The sequence below is a fragment of the Mustela lutreola genome, chromosome 16 (genome assembly GCF_030435805.1).
Source record: "Mustela lutreola isolate mMusLut2 chromosome 16, mMusLut2.pri, whole genome shotgun sequence".
In the NCBI taxonomy this organism is placed as follows: Eukaryota; Metazoa; Chordata; class Mammalia; order Carnivora; family Mustelidae; genus Mustela; species Mustela lutreola.
This window is the reverse complement of record NC_081305.1, coordinates 56989392-57017283: the sequence shown is the minus strand read 5'-3', so window position 1 is coordinate 57017283 and position 27892 is coordinate 56989392. Positions and strand designations below refer to the sequence as shown.

Below are 27892 nucleotides of genomic sequence, written 5' to 3'. Positions count from 1 at the left end.
AGGGCCTCTTTCCTCTTCTTGGTTCCCTCTATCCGTTTCCCACCAAGGGAAACAGAATCTCGCAAGGTCAGAGGTCCCTCCTCTGCTCAAACTCCTCCCACGGCTCCCACCTCACTCAGATGAGAAGCCAAAATCCTCACCTTAGTGTGCCTGGTCTACTCTCCTCCGTTCCTCACCTCATTTCCTGCTATTTCCCCCACTTTCACCCCCTCCACACAAGCCAGCTTGCTGACCTCTGAACTCACCAACAATGTTGCCATGGCAATCTGCACTTGTGATTTCCTCCAGCTCTGGTGTGCTCCATGGCTTGCTGCCTCACTTATTTCTGCTCCAATACTACTACTTCCTCAGAACTGTCCTCTCTAACCAGGCTACTTAAAATACCATGACTCCTTGCCCCTTTACTGCTTTGTTCTTCTGCACAGAGTCTGGAGATACTGCTTGACATTCTTTTTATTTTTATTTAAATAAAAATATTTAAATGTCAGTTTCTCCTACTAAAACCTGAACTCCCTGGGAGCCCGGCTTCATCTGTTTTGTTCATTGCTGAATTCTCAGTGCCTAGAACTGGCTCTGGAACTGAAGGCTCTACCTTCTCAACTGCAACATTCTCTTAAGGAGAAAGGAGAATGATGGGAGACTGTAAGGAGAAGGAAAGATCTAACATTTATTGAGTGCCTACGGTGCACAGTAGTGAAAAAGCAATTTATGTACCTTATGTGCACATTTTTCGCTTACTTTCCCCAACGATCTTGAAAAGCAGATATTATCTTCATGTTGTAAATATGGAAACTGAGGCTCAGACCCACAATGACTGGAGTGCCTAGGACTAGAGAGGACTCTAACTTCTCATTTGTTTAATCATGCATTCAACAAACATTGACTAACTCTCTGATCCTAGTGGTGGACGCTGGACAGCACGGGACCTCCAAGACGAGAGTGGCCCCTGCCTTCATGAGGCTGGGGAGTTGAGCTGAATCATAATTATGGATTATAGTGAATGAATCACAGGAGCACTTTAATAGCCCTAGTGTTTAATATGGTTCTGGCCAGCTTTCTCTCTGGCGTGGGGACGATCCAGTGCAAAGAAGGTTTGCGGGAGCGCAGAGCGCGCGCGGTGCATTGGGGGCGGTGGAGGGGCAGAGGGGAGGCGCTTGCAAGTCTCCGCTGCAGCGCTACAATCGACCTCTAGAGGGCGCAGCGTCATCCATGGCTCAGCTTGAAGAGAGGAAGAGCTGAAGCATGTTGTGCGCAGGCGCAGAATGGGTTTTGGCCGTAGCGCCCAGGCTCCTTCGCTTGCAGCGGGGTGGGGCCTGGCCGTGAGGGTGGCGTGCGCAGGCGCAGAACCGGCTTCGCGCGCGCGAGGGGCGCTGGGGACCGGAAGTTGGAGTGATCCCGGCGGCTAGTGAGGTGAGGGGCGGGGCGGCTGAGCTGGGCTGTGGCGGCGGCGATGGCGGGTGTCGGGCCGGGTTGGGTAGCTGGGAGCGAGCCTAGGGGTGAGAAGGGAAGTTCCACCATGAGGACGTGCGTTGGAGGAGTCAAGGGACCCGGGAGAAGCGGACGGAGATTGAGCCTGAGCGCCCCGAGAACACCTGGGCGACACAGAAGCTCGAGACTGGCAGGAATGGGAGTCACGAAAAGAAGCTTGGAGAAGCTGAGGGACCGAGAGACGAGGAGGCCGAGAGAGGACGGAAGCCGCATACTGTGGCGATGGGGGGCAGGGAGCTAATGGGGTCCCCCGAGGGCGCCTCCCAGAGGCTGCAGAGAAATGGGGTCGCACCGTGAACTTGGGGGGTGGGGGGCAAGCCACCGAACAGAAGTAGACAAACGGAGGAACAAGACTGTCTTTGACCTTAGAATGTTACTTTACCAGCCAATATGGGTTTACTTGGGGGATAACCGCGACTTGCAGTCTGGGACAAGCCAGCTACAGCAAAAATCATTGGCGAGTCCAATAAAAGAGAAGATAATTTTATGGAGAAAGAGGAGGAAGTTGGGAGGGGTTGTTTTGAATGGAAAGTCTGTTGGAAGAGCGCAAGAGTTCAGGGTGTTGATGGTTTCTCCCTGGCCGAGTTGTGGGGTGGTCCTTTTCTTGTAGGAGATGCGGCTGTACCTCCTTCCCTGTTGCCACCTGTAATTGATGATTCTTTCCTGCTGGTAGTTCTTTTGGAGCCTCTAATTGACAGTTCCTGTACTGACCTCAGGTGGTATCCTCATAGAGCTCTCATCCTTCCAGCCTCCTAGCTCCATCTTAGTGAGATTTCTCTTCTTAATGGAGACTGACAGATGCACAGAGACGGATGCAGTGGTATAGGGAGAACCTGGCAAAAGCTGATGGGGGGACTGAGAAAGGGAAGAGCCCCCAAGGAAAGAGACTTGGAGAGGAAGCCGGATGTGGGCAGTGAATGAGATGGATGGGAGCTGGGTGATTTGGGCAGACCGATGAAGAGAGCCGTCTGCGTGTGGAGACATGGGGCTCGGGAGAGCGAGTGCATTTGGTAAGCCTGGAGAGCAAAGAGAACTGAAAAGACAGTGTCAAGTTTAAAAATGGGGAGATAAAGCCAGACCACGGAGACTCCCGCTAAGATGAAGAGGAATAAATGGGAGCCTGACTCCCTAGATTTGAATTCCTTGTCGCACTGTGTACTTAACCTGTCGTTCGCTCAACGACAAGGAGTGATAATAGCACCTTTTTTTTTTTTTTTTTAAAGATTTTATTTATTTATTTGACAGAGAGAAATCACAAGTAGATGGAGAGGCAGGCAGAGAGAGAGAGAGGGAAGCAGGCTCCCTGCTGAGCAGAGAGCCCGATGCGGGACTCGATCCCAGGACCCTGAGATCATGACCTGAGCCGAAGGCAGCGGCTTAACCCACTGAGCCACCCAGGCGCCCCTTTTTTTTTTTTTTTTAAAGGTTTATTTATTTTAGGGGCTCCTGGGTGGCTCAGTGGGTTAAGCCTCTGCCTTCGGCTTGGGTCATGGTTCCAGGGTCCTGGGATCGAGCCCTGCATTGGGCTCCCTGCTTGGTGGGGAGCCTGCTTTCCCCCTCTCTCTCTGCCTGCCTCTCTGCCTGGTTGTGATCTCTCTCTGTAGAATAAGTAAATAAAATATTAGGGGAAAAAAAAGATTTATTTATTTTAGAGAAGGGGACAAGGGCAGAGGGAGAGGGAAAGAGAGAGCCTCCAGTAACGTGGAGCTTGATTTCACGACCCTCAGATCATGACCTTAATTGAAACCAAGAGACGCTTAACTGGCTATACCACCCAGGTGCCCCTTTTTAACACGAGGAAAGTGTAGATGTGTGTATGTATGTAGTTGTGCACACAGATATACGTGTGTGATGTAGAATAGCACCTGATTCATGGGGAGCTCTGTTAGCTTCAAAGCAGCAGAACTGGGAGACAAAATGTTAGGTGGAGAAATGGAGATGAATGGTCACAGTGGTGGGAGAGGTGGTAACAGACTGGGAATTGGAGAGACAAAAATGGAGCGTCCGAAAAAGACGACTGAACGAGCAAATGAGGAAGTCAGATGGATTACCAACGAGGAGTGAAGAGGGTCAGGTGGAAAAGGCTTGTTGGAGAGACCATCAGACCTGAAGATAAGAGAAATGAGGAGAGACAGGACCAGTCTCTGAAAGGAAAGAGGGCTGAGCACGGTGAGCTGAAAAAGACAGGCTGAGACATGAGGACGGACAGCCAGAGTGGGGGAGAGCTCTGCAGGCCACTGCCACAAGACCCAGAGATAGTCACAGACACTGTGACAGAGGACCGAGGGGATCCAGGAAATCTACATGGTTGCCTACAAGAAGAGACTCTTTGAGAACCATGGTACTTGCCCAGTTGGGCCCACATGCTCATAGGCAGCTTGCAGCTGGGAGGAATGCTCTTTGTTTCATTCGAGATCCTTTTCTCGGGATCCCAGGCTCAGTATCAACAGCCTTCTAAGGCTTTTTCCTCTTGCTGCCTCCCCTGCAACAGGAGTTCCCTATGAAGCCACTCTAGCATCATCCAGCCCAGGTGTTTGCTGGAAAATGATAATCACGGGCTGCTGCTCCTGTGGGAAACCACTCCGCTGGCTCACAGGTTCTTCGTCAGCAGGAACCCCCTTTCTGTCTCTAATAAACTCCCAAGGATGGCCCGAGATCCCCCTGGGACTGCAGAGATCGAATCTCTGAAATCTGTTCCAGGTGGCACCGAGAGACTGAAGGGAGAGTAGGTGAAATCATTGCTCATTTCAGAAAAAGGTGAATTGTGGCCTTTTTTGTTTTTAAGATTTATTCTAGAGAGAGGATTTCAAGCAGACACCCCGCTGATCATAGAGCCTGGTGTGGGGCTTGATCCCATGACCCTGAGATCATGACCTGAGCCAAAATCAAGAGTCGGTCGCTTAAACCAAATGAGCTACCCAGGAGCCCCGAATGGTGGCCTTTTGAGTGTAATTTTCCAGGCTGTATGCTTTAGTTTCTCTCACTGATTTCCGCATGTTAGTCATCACCGGGAGGAAGAGTGGACTTGAATTCTGGTTACTGTTTAGCTCCTCTGTGCCAGGCTAGGTGCTAAGCATTGCAGTGTTTGGAAGTAGATACTATTCCCATTTTCAATTTGCAGGTGGCCACACATCTAACAAATGATGAAGATTCAGAGATTCAAACCCAGATCTGCCTGACTCCAAGACCTATAACAAGGAAGGCTCTGAACCCTCTTAAGGTTATAAACTTTAAGAATCTGAGTGAGGTGCTTCACTCCAGAAAATTGTAGCTACTAGGCTAAGCTCTCATATGATTAGTTCGGACTTAGGCAGCTGAGAGAAAACCAACTTTGCCCAAGAAGGTATTTTCTTGTGTTACTGGGACATGAGGGTCGGAGTGGACCAAGCCAAGCTTCTTCCCTCTCTCTTCCACTTCTCTCCTTGTAGTTGCTCAGTGGTTGTCCTGGCGCGTCCTTCCCTGTGTCCAAGGGCAGGCTTTTCTCTAGGCTAAATTTCTAGGAAAGATTCAGGTTCATGAGCTACTACGGACAGCTCCAGGTTTATACGTCATCCCTGTGACCACAGTAGGTACCATAAGGGCTTTTCTGTCCTGGCAACCTAGTGTAAATTCCAGAGAAAGGCCGTGATTGGCCCCCTGTGGGTCATGTTTCCACTTCTCGCACCAATCACTGGTTGAAGGAGGAGGAGTTGGGGAACATGATTAGCCAGGCCTTTGTCGCTTGCCCAATCAGGGGTTTCCTGACTTCAAGACCAGCAGAACTGGGTGGAATCCAGGAAGGGCTGCTGTTCACAGGGCAGGGGAGCCAGTGGGTACTGTTACCAGAAAAGGAAGGGATGTGCCAGGCAAGCAAGGACGGAGGATAATCTGACATTTGCAAAATTGTGCACTCGATTTCAAAGCGTTCCTAGGCGTCCTGAAGCTCAGAGACCCCAGAAACCCTTGCTTTACTCTTTTCTTTGTGCCACACCCCTCTTGTGTTACTGTCTCATGGCAAGGTTCTGCTGTTGATTGTCCCTGTGACCCACCTTCTTCAGGTTTCAGGTCAAACATCTCTGAGCATCCTTTTCTAGATTACCAAGCATGGTCAGGCAGCTCCTGTGGGTTCCCACAGTCCCATCACAGGATTGTCTGTCTCTTGCCTATGACCACGACCACATAAGAAGGCTCAGGATGGCCTAGTCCAGTGCCTACAAAACAGCAGGCTTTCAGGAAATGTTTCTAAAAACGAATGAGTGGCTTCTCTCCTCCAGGTGTTCCCGACCTGAAAACCCAGGATGGACTGGCATCTGTCCCAGAAACCACTGCAGGAGTCGTGAGGGGCCCTGGGTATCACCAGCTTGAGCCAGTCCCTGGGCACCTTTGTCATTGCCCGTGGTCATCCTGGACCATCAATGAAGAGGGAGATTGTCTCTTTGAAGAAGGAGTGGTTCTCTCCCTGCGACTTTAGGACAGAGCTGTGATAACCACAGCATGCCTCCTCCCAGAACAAAGGAGGGCGGGGATCACAGAGGCCGACTCTGGGATCCCAGCGAGGAGGAGGCCCTCGAGAAATGGGACTGGAATTGTCCAGAGACACGACGCATTTTCGAGGATGCCTTTTTCCGTGACGAGGATTATATACGTCAGGGTTCGGAGGAGTGCCAGAAGTTCTGGGCTTTCTTTGAACGCTTGCAGAGATTCCAGAATCTCAAGGCCACCATTAAGGGGGAGAAAGCCCCAGCGCGTCCCCAGCACAGCATCCCAGCCCTGGCTGACCTACCTCGCACTTACGACCCACGCTACCGCATCAACCTCTCGATTCTGGGCCCCGACACCCGGGACTCCCGGGGGCTAGCCAGGCAGCCCCCGGAGAGAGTGGCCGAGTTCCGCCGAGCCCTGCTGCACTACCTGGACTTCGGCCAGAAGCAGGCGTTCAGCCGGTTGGCCAAACTGCAGCGCGAGCGGGCGGCGCTTCCCATCGCCCAGTACGGGAACCGCATCCTGCAGACGCTGAAGGAGCACCAGGTGGTGGTCGTGGCCGGGGACACGGGCTGTGGCAAGTCCACCCAGGTGCCCCAGTACCTGCTGGCCGCTGGCTTCAGTCACGTGGCATGCACCCAGCCCCGGCGGATCGCCTGCATCTCCCTGGCCAAGCGTGTCAGCTTCGAGAGCCTTAGTCAGTACGGCTCACAGGTGAGTGGGCCACGTCGGCTTTCTGTGTTTCCCAGCACGACCTCGAGCCTAGGTTGTTGCCCTTATCATAGTACCAGTGAAGGTTACCAGACCACTTACCTTTTCACTTAGCAAGGATTCTTCTAGAGCTCGATCTGCAGATTGGCCCCAGTGTGGTTCCAGTGCGAAAGGCACTAGCATTACCCATAACCCTTTCTTAAAATTTTATTTTTGAGAGCGTGGGAGCGTGGAGAGCAGGAGAGAAAGAGACTCTCAAGCAGGCTGCACGCAGAGACCGATGTGGGGCGTGATCCTGAGATCATGACCTGAGCCAAATCTAGAATGGGACACTTGGGGCGCCTGGGTGGCTCAGTGGGTTAAGCCGCTGCCTTCGGCTCAGGTCATGATCTCAGGGTCCTGGGATCGAGTCCCGCATTGGGCTCTCTGCTCAGCGGGGAGCCTGCTTCCTCCTCTCTCTCTCTCTGCCTGCCTCTCTGCCTGCTTGTGATTTCTCTCTGTCAAATAAATAAATAAAATCTTAAAAAAAAAAAAAAAAAGAATGGGACACTTAACCAACTGAGCCACCCAGGTGCCCCCCCACCTCCCATGTAACTTCTTTTTTTTTTTTTTTTTTTAAAGATTTTATTTATTTGAGAGAGAGAGAGATCACAAGTAGGCAGAGAGGCAGGCAGGAGGTCGGGGGAAGCAGGCTCCCCTCTGAGCAGAGAGCCCGATGCGGGACTTGATCCCAGGACCCTGAGATCATGACCTGAGCCGAAGGCAGAGGCTTAACCCCTGAGCCACCCAGGCCCCCCTCATGTAATATTTTTAACAGCAAAAAATTGGAAATGTCCCAGGGATCATTTGGTTTTTAGCAGCCGTAAGAAAGAGAGTGAGGATACTTCTTTACTAATGGTTTCGAGGGTTCTAATCCAGGCTCTACCACTTATGAATCATTATTGAAATTCTAATACCCTAAACAGAAGAATGTGCGTATCTTATGTAGCTCATTGAATTTTCACAAATTGAGTTCATTTATGTAAACACTCCAGAAACCCTCTGTCTCCCCCCCCACCCTGCCACAGTTACTGCCCTGAGCCCCCAAGAGTGGTCACTGTTCTGAGTGATACATTATCGTCTTACGTCATGATAACTGAGTTAAAGAGGAAATCCCACAGATCAACTTTGCCTCTTTTATTTACTTTTTATAAGTGGAATCAAAACGTGTGTTCTCTTTGGTGCCCGGCCTCTGTCGCTCGGTACCAATCTTGTGAGTCTTGTCTGCGGTAGAGCGTGTGGGTGCACAGTTCTCTGTCGCTGCTGTTCAGTGTCCCCTGTGAAGACACCACAAGGTATCCGTCCCTTCCGCTATTGACAGGAACTCGGGGCATTTCCAGTTTCCGGCTCTTATGTGCGGGTGCTGCGGTCAGCATTCTAGAACATGCCATTAGGTGTTTGTCGGTACATATTTCTATCGGGGATGTAGCCAGGAAGGTGCCTGCCAGCTCATCAGATCTGCAGGGACGTCTGGCTTCAGCAGATGCTGCCAAAATGCTTTGCGAAGTGGCCGCACCCATCCACACTCACAGCTGGTCCTGTTACAGTTACTCTTTCTTGTTCTGGCTTTTCTGGGTGGGTGGGTCGCAGTAGCACGTTTTCATTTGTCTGACAACTGAGGGTTGAACGCGTTTGTTGGCCAACTGGAAATCCTTTTTTCCCCAAGTGTCTGTTCAGGTCTTTTTCCCGGTTTGTCTTTTGTGTTGTCTTTTTTTTCTTGACATTTGGGGTCTAAAGATGAGCGAAATAGGTCCTTTGTAGGATTTCTGTATGGCAGATGTTGTCTCTGTGAGCTGTCTTCCATTTTCTTTTTTCTTTTTTTTTTTAAAGATTGGGAGATCAGAAGCAGGCAGAGAAAGGAGGAAGCAGGCTCCCTGCTGAGCAGAGAGCCTGATGCGGGGCTCGATCCCAGGACCCTGGGATCATGACCTGAGCCGAAGGCAGAGGCTTTAACCCACTGAGCCACCCAGGTGCCCCTGTCTTCCATTTTCTAAAGGCTTCTTTTGATGACAGTGTTTCTTTATTTAAGTATGTTCCAGTCTGTCATTTTTCTTTCTGTGGTTGGCACTCTGGGTTCTGTTTAAGGAGTATCTCCCTACCTTGACATAAATGCATCCTGTGTTTTTTCCTAAAGATATTTACCTTTAAAATTATAATTTGTCGGAGCGTCTGGGTGGCTCAGTGGGTTAAAAGCCTCTGCCTTTGGTTCAGGTTGTGATTCCAGGGTCCTGGGATCGAGCCCCGTATTGGGCTCTCTGCTCCGCAGGGAGACTGCTTCCCTTCCTCTCTCTCTGCCTGCCTCTCTGCCTACCTGTGACCTCTATTAAATAAAAAAAAAATTATAATTTGTCAGGAATTGATGTGTGTGTGACGTGAAGTAGGGGTTAAGATCATTTTCTCACAGGGCGCCTGGATAGCGCAGCTGGTCAAGTATCTTGACTCTTCTTGGTTTCGGTTGTGGGATCGAATTCCATCTGGGGCTGCTTGGGATTCCCTCTCTCCTTCTCCCTTTGCCCCTCCCCACTGTGCTTTCTGTCTCTCTCAAATCAATAAAATTTTTAAAAAAGAGATCATTTCCTCCCAGTACCACTTTTGAACTGTGTTTTGCCTTGGATGAGTGACCTCAGTTTCCCCATCGGTGAGGTGAGAGTAGTGGTTCTTTTCACGGTGGCTGTGAGGATGAAATTAGCGGGGGGCGCCCATTTCAGTGGTTAGAGTAGGGACTCAAAGAAAGGTGGACTATCTCCATGATCATTAATTAGCATAGACACCAGGCTCTGTGCCAGACACTTTATGTGCATGAACATGTCCCATTCTCCCAGCATTTAATATTTTATTTATTTATTTAACAGAGTGAGAGAAAGACAGAGACAGAGAGAGATCACAAGCAGGCAGAGAGAGGGGGAAGCAGGCTCCCTGCTGAGCAGAGAGTCTGATGCGGGGCTCGATCCCAGGACCGTGGAATCATGACCCGAGCTGAAGGCAGAGGTTTAACCCATTGAGCCACCCAGGCGCCCCTTCTCCCAGCATTTAGGGGTGAAAATGTCTCTGGGGGTATGGAAGTGCTCGCCCAGAGTCAGCAGCACTAAGCGGCAGAGATGGGGTCCACACCTGTTGTACTCCCGAGTCTGAGGGGGCCGGGGAGTGGGGGCGTTTGCTTGAATGTTCAGTGTGGGCTGGTGAGGGCTGGCGCTGAGGTCCAGGCGCCTCCCCTGACCCCCACCCCCTCCCCATCTCAGGTTGGCTACCAGATCCGCTTTGAGAGCACGCGGACAGCGGCCACCAAGATCGTGTTCCTGACAGTGGGGCTGCTCCTGCGGCAGATCCAGCGGGAGCCCAGCCTGCCCCAGTACCAGGTCCTCATAGTGGATGAAGTCCACGAACGTCACCTCCACAACGACTTCCTCCTGGGCGTCCTCCGGCGCCTGCTGCCCCAGCGACCAGACCTCAAGGTCATCCTCATGTCAGCCACCATCAACATCTCACTCTTCTCCAGCTACTTCGGCAATGCCCCGGTGGTACAGGTGCCCGGGAGGCTGTTCCCCATCACGGTCAGTGCTGCCCCCACATCTTCCAGTCCTCCCACCCGCTCTCTGGCCAGCCCGGACCTGTCCCTTCCCTCCGGCTCAGATTCCCATCTTTCCGTGAAAGGCGGTCTCGCTCGCCCTCTCTCTTTTAAAGCTGCTGTTTTCTGAGCGTGTACACTCTGCTGGGCAGGTGCTCAGTGCCCCGGGGAGGAGACCCAGCCTTGGAAAGCTACGAGTTTATATTCCTCTTATGTAACAGTCCTGCCGGTCCAGGCCAGTGTGCAGCTCTGTTGCATGTGGTCCTTTAGGGACTTGGGCTCTTCTTTTCTCCTGTCTCAGGGGGTGGGGCTGCTCAGTCTCCACACGCTTGACCTTTTGGATAATTCTTCTTCTGTGGGGACTGCCCTGCCTGTTGTAGGCTGTTCAGCAGCCTACCTGGCTTCTCCTCCCAGCTGCCAGCAGCGTTCTCCTCCCCTAGGAGTGATGGCCCAGGATGTCTCCTGATGTTACCAAATGCCCCTGGGGGTGCCCCCCACCCTGGCCCAGCACCGCTGTCCTAGGTAGTTGACCATGTCTGTCTGGTCAAAGCTTTCAGGAAGAGGGAGAGAGCCCCAGTCCAGGAAAAGGCCCTTTTGTCTTTAAGTTGGACATGACCTTGCAGCTGTCTCATTCTCTCTGCATCCCACCCCACTTCGAGGTGAGGGGGCTGGAAGGTACTCTCTCTTGCTAGGGGATGGCGTGCCCAGGAAGGAAGGGGCTGGGTCTCTGGGGCCACTGTGGGTCTCCCACTCCACTTGACACACTGTCCCCCCCCACAACCTCACCCTGTCCCCACAGCGGTCCTGCCCAGGCCGGACTCCACATACTCCTTGACCTCCCTTCCCAGGTCTTCAGGTTCTCTGGAAACTTTCGCCCTGAACTTTGCTCCCTTCGCTCGGGCCTCTTTGCTGTGGCTAGCGTGGTGGTCTTGTCAGAAAGCAGAGTGAAAACTCATGGGGGCCCCACCACAGCCGTGGGCGCCCTGTGCCAGGGATTTTCACCCCTGGAGGTAAGATAGAGGCTGGAAGGCGTGGAGCAGCAGAGTGGGGCCTGGAATCCTGCTCGCAGACGCTACCTGGGCCCACAGCCTCTCTCTGCTCTTTCGGATCCCCTTTTGCATCCCCTTCCGTATGTGTCCACCCTCCCACCCTGGGTGGCACTCGTGGACCCCTCCCACGTGACTTCCCAGTGGCCCTCCATGCCGGTCTGTCCCTGCTCTCAGTTCTTTCTGTGTTTTGAAAGCCACTCCTTCCTCTTGCAGCAGGAGTTGGTAGGAGCCCCGGAGTTCCCAGCACCAGGAACCGTACCAATTGGTCCCTGTGGTTTTGGGTTCCAAATACCCATCCTTCTGTCTTCCAGGCAGCCGTAAAAAAAATACAAAGGGGGGAGCATGCTGTCTGAGAAGTGATTTTTCTAGGCTTTTGGTCCTGGCCCCACCCTTTAAAATTCTGTGGTTGCTGAAGGTCCCCTCCTAACCTGAGAGAGAGCACGTGTCGTGTGTGGAGCTCAGCCAGTTTTCACGCATCAATACCTGTATGTGGCCAGTGGCCAGATGCGAAACTCACACGTCCCCAGGAGCCTTCTGGTTACTCTGATATGCTGTCCTTTGAGAACCTTCTCCTCTCATTAACCTGCTCGATGGGCCTGCGCCATCTCCCTGCACTGTCTGCCACACACCACCCCCCCGACGCCCCCGCCTCGGGTGACAGGCACGCCCCTGCCATCTCCCCGCAGGTCGTGTACCAGCCACAGGAGGCTGAGCCACCAGCGTCCAAGTCTGAGAAGCTGGACCCCCGGCCTTTCCTCAGGGTGCTGGAGGCCATTGACAACAAGTACCCTCCCGAGGAGCGGGGCGATGTCCTCGTCTTCCTCAGCGGCATGGCGGAGATCAGCTCGGTCCTGGAGGCCGCCCAGGCGTACGCCGGCCGCACCCAGCGCTGGGTGGTCCTGCCGCTGCACAGCGCCCTCTCCGTGGCCGACCAGGACAAGGTACCACGCATGGCCTGTGCGACCAGGCCAGGTGGGGTGGGCAGGGAGGAGGGGGCTGTGGGTGGTCGAGGGAGTATTGCCAAGGTGAGCTTCCTGGTGAGCAGGGGGCATGAGTGGAGCTTTGTAGGACAAGGAGGGCTTGGAGTAGCTGAGGGAGGGAGGGCGTCAGGGTGTGGGTGCGGGAGGCCTCGAGCTCTGGTGTGGAGGTGGGAGTCTGCGAGCCAGGGGTTGGGAAGGGTCAAGAGGCTGCCCTGCCGGAACAGGAGGGGCTGGCAGAGAGGCCTTTGGGGCATCCTGGTAGTTGTCTGTTGCCTTGTAATGGAGCCCCCAAACCTGGCAGCTGGCGAATGCGTACTGTTCTCTTTTCCCATGGCTCCTACAGGTTGGGAATTTGCGAGAGGCTTGGAGGGGTGGGGGCATGCCTCTGGCCCAGGCTGTCTTGGGGGGGTGCAGCTGAGGGGTCGGCTGGGGCTGCTTCCATCCGAAGGCTGGCCTGGGGCCGGAGGGCCTTCCTATAAGATGGCTCATTCTGTAGTAGGCTGTTGGCTGGGGCCTCAGTTTCCCTCCATGTGGGCTGTTTGAGTGCCATCCCAGCTTGGTGGCTGGCTCTCTCCAAGAGAACCAAGTAGAAGCCACAACATCTTTCACAGCCTGGCCTTAGACAAACCAGCCATCATGTCTGCAGGGTCCCGTTAGCTGACCTGGGCTGCTCTGATCAGGGGGAAGATACTGGGTGAGGGTGTGGATCCCAGGAGGCGGGCTGCATCGAGGCCTTTGTGGGTGACCACTGCAGTCCCCTGGGGAGGAGACCCTTCAGGTCACCCTCAGTCATTGATTGAAAAGACCACCTCCTCAGTGCTTCCCCTCACGCCAAGGGGGCTCTTTGGGACACGCTGGGAGCCAAGATATGGTCTTTCCCCTCAAGTAGCTGCCGGTCTGTGGAGGGAGATGGCAAGCCATGATAATTTACAAATGGAAAAGAAAAGTTCTGGAAACGGGAGAGCAGAGCACAGTTGTGGTGGATTCAGGGAGGACTTCCTGGAGGAAGAAACTTCAAAACTGAGACCCTAGAAAGCCCCAGCCTAGGAAGGGGGAGGGAGAAGGGTGTCTTGGCAAATGTGTGTGGAGCCGGCCGGAGCGGGCAGCTGTGTGTGCGCCTTGCCTTGTTGAGACCTTCCAGCAGCCTTGTCTTCCAGGGGCCGCTGTTACCCAGGACAGACACAGACACAGTGGGTCAGGCACTTGTGCGAGCTCACATAAGTAGCTGAGCCAGGCTTTGGAATATGGTAGTTTGGCACCAGAGCCCACGCTGTTAACCAGAGGTTACCAACTTCCTGTAAAGGGCCAGGGAGCACAAAGTCGTAGGTTTGTTCTTTTGTTTATTTGAGAGAGAGAGACACAGAGCATAAGCAGGGGGGAGGGGCAGAAGGAGGGGGAGAAGCAGACTCCCCGTTCAGAGGGGGACCTGATGTAGGGCTTGATCCCAGGACCTCAAGATCATGACCTGAACTAAAGTCAGAAACTAAACCAGCTGGGTCACTCAGGTGGCCCCAGAGTTGTGGGTTTTGTGAGCCATTTCACATCTAGCACAACTATTCCATTCACAGTAGGAAGGCAGGTGCAGACCGACACAGGTGAGGCTGTGCTGGGTTAAAACTGGATTCACAAAAACAGACAGGAGACTGGATCTGGCCCCCAGGCCTAGTTGCAGACCCTCCACTCTTGTCCACTGTGTTGGTCTCCTGGGCCCAAGAGAAGAGCTTGTGCAAAGGGCCTGCGGTGAGAGAAAGGTGGGGCCCCTGGGAGACCACCTGCAGGGCGTCTGGGGTCTGTGATGGGGAAGGCAGGCTGGGTGCTAGTGAGAGGTGGGCAGACCTAGGCTGCGTGGCCTCGAAGACCCATTGTGGTGCTTGGGCTTTGTCCCGAGTGCTCCTGGAGGCACAGGAGGGTTCTAGCAAGGTGGGGAGTGGCGCCCGTTTGTCCTTTAGCAGATCCCTCTGCTGTGTGTGATCATGGGTGGGAGGCCAGAGGCCAGGAAGGAGGCTGGGGCAGGACCTGGGCTGGAAGGGAGGGCCTGGACCAGGACAGGGCTGTGGGTTTGGGGAGAATGGCATGAATTTTGGAAACATTCAAAACATGCAGGTGTGGCTGGAGTGGGGAGGGGCAGGGGAGTCAGGACAGGCCAGGTTTGTGGCGCATGTGTGTGATGAGCCATCTCCGAGATGGGAACTTGAGGAGGAGGAAAGCGTTCAGTGGGAGGCGCTAAGGCTATTCGAGCTACTGTAGGTGAGTGTGAAATGCCTGTGGGCCATCCAGGACACGTCAGGGAGGCCACCGGACATGGGTCAGCAAGGAGTCCGTTAGTCCCGGATGTCACCTCCTCCCTACACCCCCCCCCCCCAGGTATTCGATGTGGCCCCCCCTGGAGTTCGGAAATGCATCCTCTCCACCAACATCGCTGAGACTTCTGTCACCATTGATGGGATCCGCTTTGTTGTTGATTCTGGTAAGGGCTGCTCCCTGCCACCCCTCAGTTGCTAGAGAGAAGTGTGGGGTCTGGAGATGTGTAAATGCAGTGGGGGACTCCAGACCAAAGCAGAGAGTAGGTGGTTTTTAGGGCTGTGGAGCAGTGCCAGCATCTTGTCAGACATTCCAAACTTGCTCCTGCCTCAGGGCCTTTGCACTTACTGGTGTCCCTGCCAAGAGCCGTCTTTTTCCAGATATCCACAAGGCTCACCCCCTCATCTCATTTCAGGGCCTGCATAAACGTGTCCCCATCAGAGAGGCTCAGCTTGTCCGCTTTGGTGATTTCCCCTTCCTCTTCCCGCTGTAGCTTCCCTTACGAGACCCATTGTTCCTCAGAATATGGGCGTTATATTTTATATCTGTTGGTCTATTTCTTTTCTGTCTTCCCAGCTAGACGGTTCTCTGGGAAGTCAGTGTAGCGTAGCGGTTGGGAGACGCTGGGGCCAGCCTGGCTGTGTGAGCGAGGTGGCGTCCCTGAGACTGTGTGTGTCTGTTCGCTCATTTGTAAAGCAACAGTAATAGCAGAGCCTCCCTCGGGCTGGAAGGCTTCAGTGAGTGAATACATTCCCCTGGGTATTTTGGGTGGTACCCCGCACAGAGAGAGCCCTCGGTGTTAGCAGTGACCTTACCGAATCTGGGGATCGCTGTGATAAAACATCCCATAATTTTACGCACCATCGAAATTTGTAAATGCTGGCCATGAAATATGGATTTGTCATTGCTTCTGAGGTGCGTCCCATTTTCAGAGGCAATGAAAGTGGCCAGAGCTGGTCTTAGCGTTGATGACCTCTGTTCTGTTCAGCCCCATGAGGCTGGAGACAGTGTTTACAGCTGAGCCCCATACAGAGCCTGGCATACAGCAGGTCCCTAATAAGAATGGTTAGATAACCTGGCTTCTGAATATGCAAATCCAAGACCTGTGAATGAAGAGCAAAAGGCTGAGTCAAGATGTCAGGGTCAGGGCCCTGTTACTGGGATAGAGGAGGCAGCGGAGGCGGCAGGGGCCGAGCCCGAGGTGGGGGCCCTGCGGCTACTGCACCGGCTGTCCTGTCCCCGCACAGGGAAGGTGAAGGAGATGGGCTACGACCCGCAGGCCAAGCTACACCGGCTGCAGGAGTTCTGGATCAGTCAGGCCAGTGCCGAGCAGCGCAAGGGCCGGGCGGGCCGCACAGGTCCCGGCGTCTGCTTCCGGCTCTATGCTGAGTCTGACTACGACGCCTTCGCCCCCTACCCCGTCCCGGAGATTCGGAGGGTAGCGCTGGACGCACTGGTGCTGCAGGTGAGGCCTCCCGCGGGACCCTCCGTGCCATGCGGGTGGGCGGGGCAGGGGAGCGCTGCGCTTCCAAACGTCCACTCTCCTGGCAAGGGCAGGGTTGTCCCCGGGTCCCCAGGCTTGGGCCCCCATTGGAATGCTTTCAGCGGTGACAGCCAGTCCACCCCAAAGCGGCTCTTGAAACTGGGACTTCTCGGGACAGTCTGGTCCTGGCTCCCAGGCAGCTTTGCTGCGGTTGGGCTGCAGGGCCGCGTGGGCCCCCTCACGGAGTGGCCGACACACAGACCTTAGTCCTCAGGGTGCTGGGCAGTTTCTTTCATGGGGGGACCCAGGCCCCTTCCTGGTGCAGCCTGCGGAGGAGCGTGGAGGGCGTGAGGGCCAGGGCCCCCACACTCACCCTGCCCCATTAGCGCTCACTCCAGGGCTCACCCCTCCCCATGGAGAGCGTGGCCCTGGGCTCTGCCTGGGCAGAGGATGGCCAAGGGGGGTGGGGAGGGGCTTTCCACAGCAGCAGCCTCCTCTGGGGTGGGCGGAGTGGCTCGGGGCACAAACCAGCCCCCTGCCTGCAGGTGGTGCACCCCGAGGGTTTCTGTCAGATTTTGTTTTTTCAAAAATGCCACTTGGGATCCTCTTTGTGCATTCCTGACCCGTGCGGCCTGCCCGATCTGGACGATGGGCCGTTTTAGGTGAGGCACGGTCTGCAGACAGGGTAGCGGAAGGCTTGGTTATTGAAGTGGGTCGGTGATGTCCTCTAGGGCTCAGGCTTGTTCTAGCCTTTTTAAAAAAAATTTGACAGCAGAGATCACAAGTAGGCAGAGAGGCAGGCAGAGAGAGAGAGAGAGGAGGAAGCAGGCTCCCTGCCGAGCAAGGAGCTCGATGCGGGACTCCCAGGACCCTGGGATCATGACCTGAGCTGAAGGCAGAGCTCAACCTACTGAGCCACCCAGGTGCCCCTTGTTCTAGCCTTTTCTGTCTTCCATCCGTCATCAGCTCTGCCAAGCGTAGCAGTGGAGGCAGTGACGGTGCGCTTATCTCACATTCCCTGTGGGCCGAGCGCCCTTCTTGGTGTTGTGTGTCTAGAACTGTTTGGATCCCCACAAATACTAGGGGGCAGGTAGTCTTATTCCAATTTCTGGATAAGGAACCAGTTGCACAGAGAGGTGATTTAAGTTGCCGCAGGTGTCCCAGCAGGTTTCTGTCTGAGGCTGTCAGGCTTCAATGCTGGCCCGTACGTGCCACCTGGCTCAGCAGCCATGGCGTCACCACCTCCCTCGCTACCATCCAGAGGCAGACGAAACTGCCACCCCTCAAGGCCTCATTTTTAAGGCCCCGGGAACCTTTCCCTGAAGGCCCCTGGCCGATCTCCCACCCCGGCTCGTCAGCAGCACTAGGTCACTGGTGTCTCCTGGTTGACTTGGAACTGCCTGGGGCCGTTGCCTTGGCTGAGTAGCTCAGAGAGGGGACCTCCGGCCGCAGCCACTCACTGGAATCACCTCGAGAGCTGAAATAAAAAAAATCTGGCCTTTGCCCCACACCCAGAGCTTCTAACGTAAAGGTTTTTTCATGAGCACAGGGCATCCTTCCGGGCGGCAGGGAGGGAGGCCGGCCCGCCTCAAACTACCGAGCCAAAGAGAGGATTTCACAAGGATGTGCATCCATTGTGTGGGGTGGTCTGGCTTAGGAATGACTAAGGACTTCTGCTGCTGTCCTTGGTCTGGGAGAAGAGGTGCTGGACAGACAGCCAGTAGCCCTTCTCCCCTGCCTCTGTACAGTGGCCTTGACATTGGGAGATTTAAGGTAGCATGAGTTTGTGATCTGTGCGCCCCCGGCCAGTGCTGCACAGTAGCTCCCGTGTCCCCCATTCCTGGGGGGCTCAATTGTCATTCCAGATGAAAAGCATGAGCATGGGGGACCCGCGAACCTTCCCTTTCATTGAGCCTCCGCCACCAGCCAGCCTCGAAACGGCCATCCTCTACCTCCGGGACCAGGGGGCCCTGGACAGCTCCGAGTCCCTTACCCCCATCGGATCCCTGCTGGCTCAGCTGCCTGTGGATGTCGTGATTGGTGAGGACGTCCTCCAGGGTGATCACCCAGGGCGCTGGGAGTGGCCGTGGGGACCATTCATGCCCTGCGTGACTCGTAGGCCGGCCTGTACTTTCTCTGGGCCCTGTCTGATCACTCATAAGTTCCCTGTGCCAGACCGTTCTGGGCACTGGGGTGTGGGAGTAAACCAACAGGCCCCTGTCTCCTCCGCACACCCTGTTCCCAGCTCCGCCCTGCTGGCCCCTCCTTGGTGTCGTAAGGATGTCAACACAGCCCGCTTCTTCCTCCTGCTCATGCTTGAGTCATCCCAGGCCCTTCTGAGAAGCTCACTGACCGACATGTGTCCTGCTCTGATTCTCGTGACTCGTGACGAGCTGGATGCTCTGTGGTCTGCCAATATTCCCGGGCGAGCAGGACTCGCTGTGGCACTGTTGGCCAGGCGTGATGCTCCACAGAACCATCCGGCCGTGTTCCCATCATTCACGTCCCCTCAGGGCACCAGCCGGAGCTTCAGGGGGGACAGGAGACTGGGAACCACCGACCCCAAGGGCCTCTCATGGTTATGAAGATGGTTCTGTTTGCTTTAGAAGGACACAGGGCTAGAGCCAGGGGAATCTGATCCGAAGTGAAAAAGAACGTTCTGTGGGCCTTCGCTGTGTGTCAGTGAAAGGCTTTGTGTGCCTTGTATCATTTCACTCTCATCTGGTGACGGAAGGGCATTTGGTCACCCCTTCTGTATAGGTGAGAAAGTTGAAGCTTGGCCAGAGACAAGGACCTGCATCCCAGGGTCCAGAGCAGGTGGGCAACAGGCCCTGGGCTGGACCTGGTGTGACAGGGGAGTGACTCACTGCAGCCTCTGAGAAAGGCTGTCACTTGCCCAGGGTCACGTCGTGGGCAGAGCTGGGAGGCACTCGCAGCCGGGCGGACACTGTCGGTCCCTAAGCCTCACAGGGCAGGCGGCACAGCTGACTCAGTGCCAGGAGGTTCCAGGCCCAGATGGCTCAGTCCTGCCTCCCCTGTGCCAGGTGGGGCGCCGGATGCTTCCCCGGTGAAGCCCGGTTCGTTCTCCCGGCAGCCAGATGGGGCTGTTGGCTCATTTCACTGACGGTGAAACAGAGGCGCAGGAAGAGGGAGGGACTTGCCCAAAGGACAGAGCTAGAGAGCCCTGGGACAGCCTCATTTTCTTGCCATGTTTTATTTTATAAGGTTAGATGTGTAACAGGAACTTTCCAGAGAGGCGGCCAAAGGGACTGGTAAGGATGAGTCAGAAACGTGTTACGCAGGCTGCTGACCACAGGACAGACAGGCGAGGGCCTGGGGGTCCAGACCAGGGACCTGCTGCTTTGATGTCTCCCTGTCTTCCCTTCTCCTGCTCCTCCCCTCCCCACCTCCATCGGCCCCTGCGTCCGCCGCCTCCACCTTGTACGCAAAGTGCGGGAGAGGACCTGTCCAGAGGCACAGGAGTCTGTGGTGTGTCAGGCAGGCCAAGCCGTCAGGGCTCCAGTGGAGTTTCCTTATAGAGGAAGGGGGGCGTGCGGGGAAGGAGAGCCAAGCCAGGAGGGGGCGCCGGGTGTAGAGCAGGGAGCCAGGCAGGCAGGGGCAATGCTGGGACCAGCCCTCCGACCGTGCCCACCTGGTGCCTCAGGGGGCAAGATTGTGGTCACCCCCCAACCTACAGATGGGAAACTGAGGCTTTGCCCAAGCTTGCATGCCTGGGAGGCAGAGTGTGGGCTCGATTCTGTCATTGTGGCTCCCAGGGCCCTTTGTGGATAAGGTGGAAGGGGTGGGGGGCCGGCTGGGAGTGGGAGGGCGGGGAGGGCGGCGGTCCCAGTCACCAAGAGGCTCAGCTTAGCATCTCCCTGACCCGCCAGGGAAGATGCTGATCCTGGGCTGCATGTTCCACCTGGCGGAGCCCGTGCTCACCATCGCGGCTGCCCTCAGCGTTCAGTCACCCTTCACCCGCAGTGCCCAGAGCCACCCAGAGTGTGCGGCGGCACGGCGGCCCCTGGAGAGTGACCACGGGGACCCCTTCACGCTCTTCAACGTCTTCAACGCCTGGGTGCAGGTGAGGCCAGCAGTAGGGCTCCTGTCTGTGACATTGCGAGTGGGACCAGAGGAGGCCCGCTACCCCGGCGAGGACCCTGAGCCCTCTGCGGACTAGAAGGCCCCTGTCTCCAACATCTGCTTCCGTGGCCATGGGACCAGCAGGTGCTGGGGCCCAGTGTCGAGGGGAGGGGAGTGTTTCCAAAGCACTGAGTAAGACCACTGCCGCCCAGAGGAAGGGCCAACGCTCCTAGGATGGCACTTAGTATCCAGCACATGCTCTGGCCAGGCAGTCCCAGGGACCTGGTGGTGACTGACTGAAGGCCCTCGGCCCTGCCCTCCAGGGTCACACAGTCCTGTGCAGGGAGGCAGACCTGTCCCTGGGCTGTGACCTCCCAGAATGGGCTGTGATGGCAGTCCAAGGGGCTGGGTGTGCCCAGAGGGGATGTCTGACCCAGTGTAGTCTGGAAGGCTTCCTGTAGGAGGAAGCAGTGACATCGAGACTTGGGAGAAGAAGGGACTGCTGTTTGGGCCCATTCTGGGGGCGGCTGGGGGTGTCTGGGTGCTGGGTCAGCCCCTATACCCTTCTCTTTTTTTTTTTAAAGATTTTTTTATTTGTTTATTTGACAGAGAGAAATCACAAGTAGATGGAGAGGCAGGCAGAGAGAGAGGGAAGCAGGCTCTCTGCTGAGCAGAGAGCCCGATGCGGGACTCGATCCCAGGACTCTGAGATCATGACCCGAGCCGAAGGCAGCGGCTTAACCCACTGAGCCACCCAGGCGCCCCCCCTACACCCTTCTCTAACCGACCAGGCCCTGACCCCCCGGCGTCCGGTCCCCCACCCAGGTGAAATCTGAGCGGAGCAGAAACTCACGCAAGTGGTGCCGCCGCCGGGGTGTAGAGGAGCACCGGCTGTACGAGATGGCCAACCTGCGGCGCCAGTTCAAGGTGAGGCTCAGGACCGGTGAGGGGGCCAGGTGGGGGTGGGAGAGCTAGTGGAGGGGCACCCACCCCTTTCTTTCTCTGATGGAGCAGTCGGTGTCCCACCCTATACCCACCTCCACAGCCATTAGACACTCAGATGTGGGGTGGCCTGGGTGAGTCATGGGTGGAAATCCAGGAGGGCTTTCTGGAGAAGTGGACAGGGTCAATGGTCTCATGCTATATCCTCACAAAGAACCTTGCCATCTGGAGCAGGGTGCTGAGCTCTGGGAGGCAGCAGGGGGCAGCAGCTGGCACACCAGATCTGAGCGGATGTCCCAGTGGCAAGTCCCAGCTCTGTCATTTGCTAGCAGTGCGGCCCTGGGCAAGTTCCTGCACGGCCCTGGGCCTTGGCCTCTGTGCCATCCTGTGAGGATTAAATGAGTTAATAGACGAGAGGCACTTGGGTGGCTCAGTAGGTTAAGCCTTTGCCTTCCACTCGGGTCATGATCTCAGGGTCCTGGGATTGAGCCCCACATCGGGCTCTCTGCTCAGCGGGGAGCCTGCCTCCCCTCCTCTCTGCCTGCCTCTCTGCCTGCTTGTGATCTCTCTGTCAAAGAAATAAATAAAATCTAAAAAAAAAAGTTAATAAACGAAAGTGCCTTTAGAACAGGGTAAGTCCCCAGTGGCATGGCTGCCCGTGGTTGTGCATGGCCACACTGGGGCCCAGAGGGGGCGGTCACCCGACCATGGCCTATTGTGCAATTTTAGGAGATGCCCCCCATCCCCACCCCCGTCGGGGACCGCAGATGCTCGGACTGTTCTCGGCATCTCCGGCTTTCCAGGGCCTTGCTTTGGCTTTGGTTGGCTTGCAGAGTCCGAGAGGGTGGTGAAAGGCCGGGGCTCCTCTCTCTGTGTCGCACACGATATCCCAAGTCCTCTGAAATGGAGGGGCCGGCGAGTAGCAGGCCCAGGACCGGAGCCCCAGACTCAGCCTGCCCTGTGTCCCTCACCCGGGCTCCGCCTATCCCCAGGAGCTGTTGGAGGACCACGGGCTGCTGGCCCGGGCACAGGCCGCAACACCAGGCGACAGCTCGCGCCGGCTGCAGGAGCGCCGGGAGCGCAGGGAGCTGTACCGTCTGAAACGCCAGCATGAGGAGGGCGGGGGGCGGCGGCGCAAGGTGCTGCGGCTGCAGGAGGGCGTGGACGGCGGCTCCAGCGACGAGGACCGGGGGGCTGGTGATGGCGTGGACATCCAGGTGGGTGCCGGGGGTCAGGGGGCACAGACAGGACCTGACCCCCGTACTCTGTGGCTCCCTGGGGTCCTAGTGTCAGCCCCTTGGGTACCGGGCTGGCCCCCCAGGAACCTGCCTTACCCCCACCTTCCCCTCGCAGGATGTGAAGTTTCAGCTGCGGCACAGCCTGGATCAGCTACAGGCAGCCACCAGCTCGGCCCAAGACCTGACACGGGACCAGATGGCACTGCTCAAGCTGGTGCTGGGCCGGGGCCTCTACCCTCAGCTCGCCGTCCCGGACCCGTTCAACAGCAGCCGCAAGGACTCGGACCAGGTGGGCCTCCTCTGGGCGCTTTGCCCCTCGGCATACCTTCTTGGCCGTGCTCAGTGCTAAGGACACAGGAACAGTCCTGGCCCTGCCCTCATGGGGCTCCAGTGCACCGGGGCAGGGGTGGGGGTGTCAGGGAAGGCTTCCTGGAGGAGGGGACTCCTGAGCGGAGACGTGGCTGGGGAATCTGGCCGAGAGAGTGGAGGAAAAGGATTGTGGGCAGCGGAGGAGTAGGTCTGAGGGCCTCTGTCACTTGGCATCTAACTCTGCAGATCTTCCACACGCAGTCCAAGCAGGGGACCGTGCTGCACCCCACCTGCATCTTTACCAACAGCCCGGAGGTACTGCACACGCAGGAGCAGGCGGCCAGGGGTGGCGAAGCCAGCCGAGGTACTGGGAGTCTAGGCAGGGAGAGAAAACCCCCTTGGGAGGGGAGTGAGAGGTGGGGGGACAATAACGTCAGGGGGCCCCTCACCATCGGGGCTTGCCTCCTGGCTCCCGCCCATACTTTGCTGACATGGGACCTGTCAGCTGGGACCCGGGACCCGGCTGGTGTCGGGGTGTTGGGGTCCCAAGAGCCAGACCTCTTGGGGACTCACTCCCACGCTGAGCCCCATCCTCCCCATGGTGACTAGTGAGGCGCTGTGGCCACACCCCAGGCCAGAGCTTTTAGCAAGTAGAGAGGACCTGTCCCAGGGGCTCTATGAGTGCCGAGCTTGGTCCTGCCCCAGGGCGCCCCTTCTGGCCGCTGGGGCCTGGAACGCAGCATCCAAGCGCTGGGCCAGGCAGGGGCCTGGTCAGGGTGCCCCCTGTGTGAGTTCTGGGACAGCTGCTCTCTGTCCTTGTTTATAAACAAAGTAACCACGGTAAAATGTGAACATTAACTCCAAAAGGTAAGGTTTGTAATTTTATTTTATTTTTTTAAAGATTTTGACAGAGATTACAAGTAGGCAGAGAGGCAGGCAGAGGAAGGGAAGCAGGCTTCCTGCTGAGCAGAGAGCCCGATGCGGGGCTTGACCCCAGGACCCTGGGATCATGACCTGAGCCGAAGGCAGAGGCTTTAACCCACTGAGCCACCCAGGTGCCCCTGAGGTTTATAATTTTAAAAACAGTGAGGGTAGAATTTGAAACCTTCCCCTCAAATCTTTTAACAGCTGTAAATTTCTAGACAGTCTGCTCTCTTCTTGTTACATTGTTTTCCTCCTTTATTTTTTCATTTTGAAAAGTCCCAGACCCCTTCCTGGGGAAGAATGGGACAAGCCCTCGGTAGCCTCGCCCAGCTTCCTGCCACCTTGTTTGTGGTTTCTGTCACCTTACGTTTTGCTCCTTTTTGCTGGGATCTGGTCCCAGGCCTGTCACTGAGAAGCGTAAAACAAGGTCTGGTGTTTTTGCTGCTGTGATGCCTGGTGAAATCAGCAGTATTTCCTGCCGCATGGAAATGGCCCTGGGGGGACAGACCAGCGGGGGCTGCTGTGGGCAGGAGATCGGGTGGCGGGGGGGCCCTGAGCCGCCATCCGGACCATTGCAGATGACAAGGACAAGGTGAGCAGCAAGCACCAGCTCCTCATCTTCATCTCGCTGCTGGAGACCAACAAGCCCTACCTGGTGAACTGTGTCCGCGTCCCTGCTCTGCAGGTGTGTCCCAGCTGCCACGCAGCCTGACCATGTCCCTGGGGCAGGAGGCCAGGCTGGGTGGAAGAGCCGCCTTCCCCCACTTGCTGCTGTCTCTGCCTTCGAGTATTCATCCAGTAAGCGCTTGGCTGAGCGCCTGCTGGGTGCCGGGGATTGGCCTAGGCACCAACAGCCCAGCAGGCAGTAAGACCAGCCCTGGTCCCTGCTGGCGCAGGGGTCACATGCAGCTGGGGAGGATGGCAGTAATGACAGACATGCTAGCGGGTTAGGAGGACTTGGGGAAAATGAAAAGAATAGGGTAAAGGGGTTAGGGTGGGGTGAGGGTAGGGAACAGGCTGTGATAGGAAGGCGATCAGTGTGGGCCTCGCTGAGAAGGTGCAGTGGAACGAAGGAAGGAGCCACCAGGATACTTAGGGAGAAGAGTGTCTTGGAACAGCAAGTGCAAAGGCCCTGAGGCACATGCATGCCCACTGTACCCAGGGAACAGCTGGACCAGAGGTAGTGAAGGGGAAAGTGGCTGGAGCTAGGGTCAGAGAGAGGAGGTCCGAGAGGCTGGGGCGTCTCCCCATCTCCTGGGAGGGTTTGAGTAGGGTTGGAACAGGGTCTGATGCAGGGCAGTATCAGGACCCCAGCGAGGAGGCGACTGTAGTCGTCCTGGCAGGAGAGGGTGGAGGCCGGGGCCACGTGTGGGCTGTGGATAGGTTGGTGTGTATGTCTATAGCCAAGAAGGGAGAGTCCTGCCAGCGTTAGCTGCCCCGCCTCCTGAGTTCTGCACACCACCCTGCCCGCCGAGGCCCGCCCTCCCTTCCCGCTCTACAGAGGAGCGAGGCTAGGGGGAAAGCATAAATAGTGACTGTTCACATGGGAGGGACCCTGTCTGAGGCGGCTTTGACAGAGGCATCTGCGAGGTCACCGCCACTGGCGAGACTGGATGAGGACCCGGACTTCCTAGAATGTAGTGCAGTTTACGCTTTGACTTTGGTTGGTCTGTTTGTCCAAGTGCAGTGTCCGTGCTTGGGGGCGCAGGGACGCTCGCTTGCAGCCAAGGCGGGAAGGGGCCTGGCACGCGGGGGGGTGTGGTGGGGGGTGCGGGTGAATGGACAAGTGGGGGGAATGAGGGGTGGACAGGGTCTCTCGAAGCTGGTGTCCTGCCTCGCACCCCACCCCACCGTCTGCCTCTCGTCCCCTCCCTTCCAGTCCCTCCTGCTCTTCAGCCGGTCCCTAGACACCAACGGCGACTGCTCGCGCGTGGTGGCTGACGGCTGGCTGGAGCTCCAGCTTGCGGACAGTGAGAGCGCGCTCCGGCTTCTGGCAGCTTCTGTTCGGCTCCGGACCCAATGGGAAAGCATCCTGGACCGGCAGCTGGCCCATCAGGCCCAGAGGCAGCGGCCAGAGGTGGACGAAGGGGAGGACGCGGCGGCTCCGGGGGACCGCAGGGAGGTGGCAGACCTGAGCCGGGACCTGCTGCGGTTCGTGGCATCTGAGGTCCGTGCTGCCTGCATGGCTGTGCCCACATTCAGAGGCCGGAAGGCCTGTCTTCCCCCTCCTTCCCTGGTCATGCTTTGGGGTTTGCATTTGACCCCAGGCACCCAGCGGCAGAGGCCAGGCCATTAGCCCTTGCGGGGCCCCTTCCCCCAACCCGCGCAGTTCTGTGTGCATTTATTGAGCACCACTGCACATGCTGTGTGAGGTGCTCTCACGAGGGGTGAAGGGTGTGCAGGCCAGAGAGGGAAGCTGTAAGAAGCAGTCTGTTCACAGAGGGCGCAGGGAAGAACTGGGCGGGGCAGGTGTGAGGTCCGTTCCCCACCTTGTAAGTGGGCAGCTGGAAATTGCTCCCAGGTCTGCATGCAGATGGAGTAGAGAGAAGGGTGTGCACCAGGGTGGCTTCCCAGAGCTGCAGGCCCGGGGAACCAGGGCAGGGGGGATGGACCAGCGTGCTGGGTGATGGTGGGTTGGGTTGTTGTCCCACAGGTGACAGGGAGCAGAAAAGGGGCACCGGCATGGATGCTAGACCAGCCTCTTATAGCCAGTGGCTGAGACCGTGCTGTGACTGATTTGAGCAGTTGGCCCTGTCCTGGGTCCAATTTCAGGCATAGCTGGATCCAGGTGCCCTAACAATGTTTCCTTGAGTCTGTCTCTCTTTCCTTCCCCAGGTTCCCTACAGCCTCCGGCGGCTCACAGGGCTGGAAGTCCAGAACCTATATGTGGGACCCCAGACCATCACCGCTGCCCCCAGTCTCCCGGGTCTCTTTGGCAGCTCTACCCTCTCCCCCCACCCCACCAAAGGGGGCTACGCAGTCGCTGACTTTCTCACCTACAACTGCCTTGCGGTAAGCATGGACCCCACCTCGGCCCATCACCCCACCCCTGACCCTAAACAGAGGGAGTCCCGGCCTCCCCGTGACCAGCCACATCCCAGCTTAGGGCAGGAGGTGGTTTTGGCATGGGGCCTGCCAGCTCCGAGGGGTGCTAGCACAGGTTGCAGGCAGGGGGCTACATCCTGACGCAGACTTCCTGCCCCAGAGTGACACGGACCTGTACAGTGACTGTCTCCGCACCTTTTGGACCTGCCCCCACTGCGGCCTGCACCTGCCCCTGACGCCCTTGGAGCGCATCGCCCACGAAAACACGTGCCCCGAGGCCCCGCAGGACGGCCCGCCAGGTAGGGACGTGGGGGAGGCCGGGGCAGCTGTGTCCACCCGCACCTCCTGTGCGGCTTTACTGCGAGGCTGGGCCTTCATCCGCTCCCCGTCTGGGGACTGAGGACCCTCAGCCCTCGGGCTCTAGTTGGTGCCACATCGGGTTTTGTCACAGAGACCGGGAACCAGGGACGGGAGGGCCTGGAACATCGCCTCTTTCTCATTCTTTTGTGTCTGTCTCTCTGGGCTCCATGTGAGGCTGACTCTGTCTGCCTCGGTTTCTGTCTGTTGCTGTGTCTCTCGTTCTTTTCTCTGTCCGGCTGCTGTCTTTGGCTCAGCCACCCTGTCCCTTTGTCACCCAGGGGATGCCACAGCAGGCAGACCCCACCACAGCAGCCGGGGCTGGTCTGGGAGGTGGCAGTGGGACCCCATGGTCCCCGTGCCAGGATGTGCTCTTCCTGTCTATGTGTCCCAGGGGGTGACAGAGACAGACACAACGAGACACACAGAGTAGAGACTTGCCTCTGTGTGTGTGTGTGTGTGTGTGTGTGTGTGTGTGTGTTAATCAAGGAAGGCTTCCCTGAGGAGGTGGAACCAGAGGCCCCAGAGACTGGGAGGTGGCCTGAGTCCTCTGGGTGCCTGGGACTTGGAGGGTGGGGTGGGAACATGCAGGGGTGACTCCTACCCCCGACAGCCTACTTGTCTTGTAGGGGCAGAGGAAGCCGCCCCCGAACCCGTCCAGAAGACGTCTGCCCTGCAGAGGCCCTACCACTGCGAGGCCTGCCAGAAGGACTTTCTGTTCACGCCCACAGAGGTGCTGCGCCACAGGAGGCAGCACGTGTGAGTGGGGCCAGGAGCCCTACCTGCCACCCTGTCACCCCCACGAGGCTCAGGGACTCCTGCCCGAACCGCAGCCTGGGCTCAGTGCTCTGGTTGGGCTGGCCTGGCACGGAGAGGAGTGTGAACATGCGAATAAAGTCTCCTAGGTGGCCTCTGCC

At 56.8% G+C, this 27892-nt stretch overlaps 1 protein-coding gene across 4 annotated transcripts; it reads left to right on the top strand.

Moving 5' to 3' along the window:
• Nucleotides 1–1325: 1325 nt before the first annotated feature.
• Nucleotides 1326–27892, top strand: DHX34 (DExH-box helicase 34). 4 transcript variants are annotated; one of them, XM_059151995.1, is made up of 17 exons: nucleotides 1326–1410; nucleotides 5742–6663; nucleotides 9939–10250; nucleotides 12000–12254; nucleotides 14658–14760; nucleotides 15842–16059; nucleotides 17943–18117; nucleotides 19968–20161; nucleotides 20986–21087; nucleotides 22095–22319; nucleotides 22456–22629; nucleotides 22896–23013; nucleotides 24152–24258; nucleotides 25453–25740; nucleotides 26409–26585; nucleotides 26779–26917; nucleotides 27605–27892. In XM_059151995.1, the coding sequence occupies exons 2-17, from the start codon at nucleotides 5962–5964 to the stop codon at nucleotides 27736–27738; spliced, it is 3423 nt and encodes a 1140-aa protein (XP_059007978.1). In that variant the 5' UTR covers nucleotides 1326–1410; nucleotides 5742–5961; the 3' UTR covers nucleotides 27739–27892. The 4 variants fall into 4 exon arrangements, with proteins under 4 accessions (XP_059007978.1, XP_059007979.1, XP_059007980.1 ...); XM_059151996.1 differs by lacking the exon at nucleotides 1326–1410 and adding an exon at nucleotides 1444–2498; XM_059151997.1 differs by lacking the exon at nucleotides 1326–1410 and adding an exon at nucleotides 4319–4708 and having other exon boundaries at nucleotides 22911–23013.

What these genes read in the sequence shown, in the direction of transcription:
- DHX34 (XM_059151995.1), top strand. Translation starts at nt 5,962, where the DNA reads ATGCCTCCTCCCAGAACAAAGGAGGGCGGGGATCACAGAGGCCGACTC. An exon ending in TGGACGCACTGGTGCTGCAG is followed by an intron (nt 16,060 to 17,942) that starts GTGAGGCCTCCC and finishes TTGTCATTCCAG; the next exon opens with ATGAAAAGCATGAGCATGGG. An exon ending in GCCGCAAGGACTCGGACCAG is followed by an intron (nt 22,630 to 22,895) that starts GTGGGCCTCCTC and finishes CTAACTCTGCAG; the next exon opens with ATCTTCCACACGCAGTCCAA.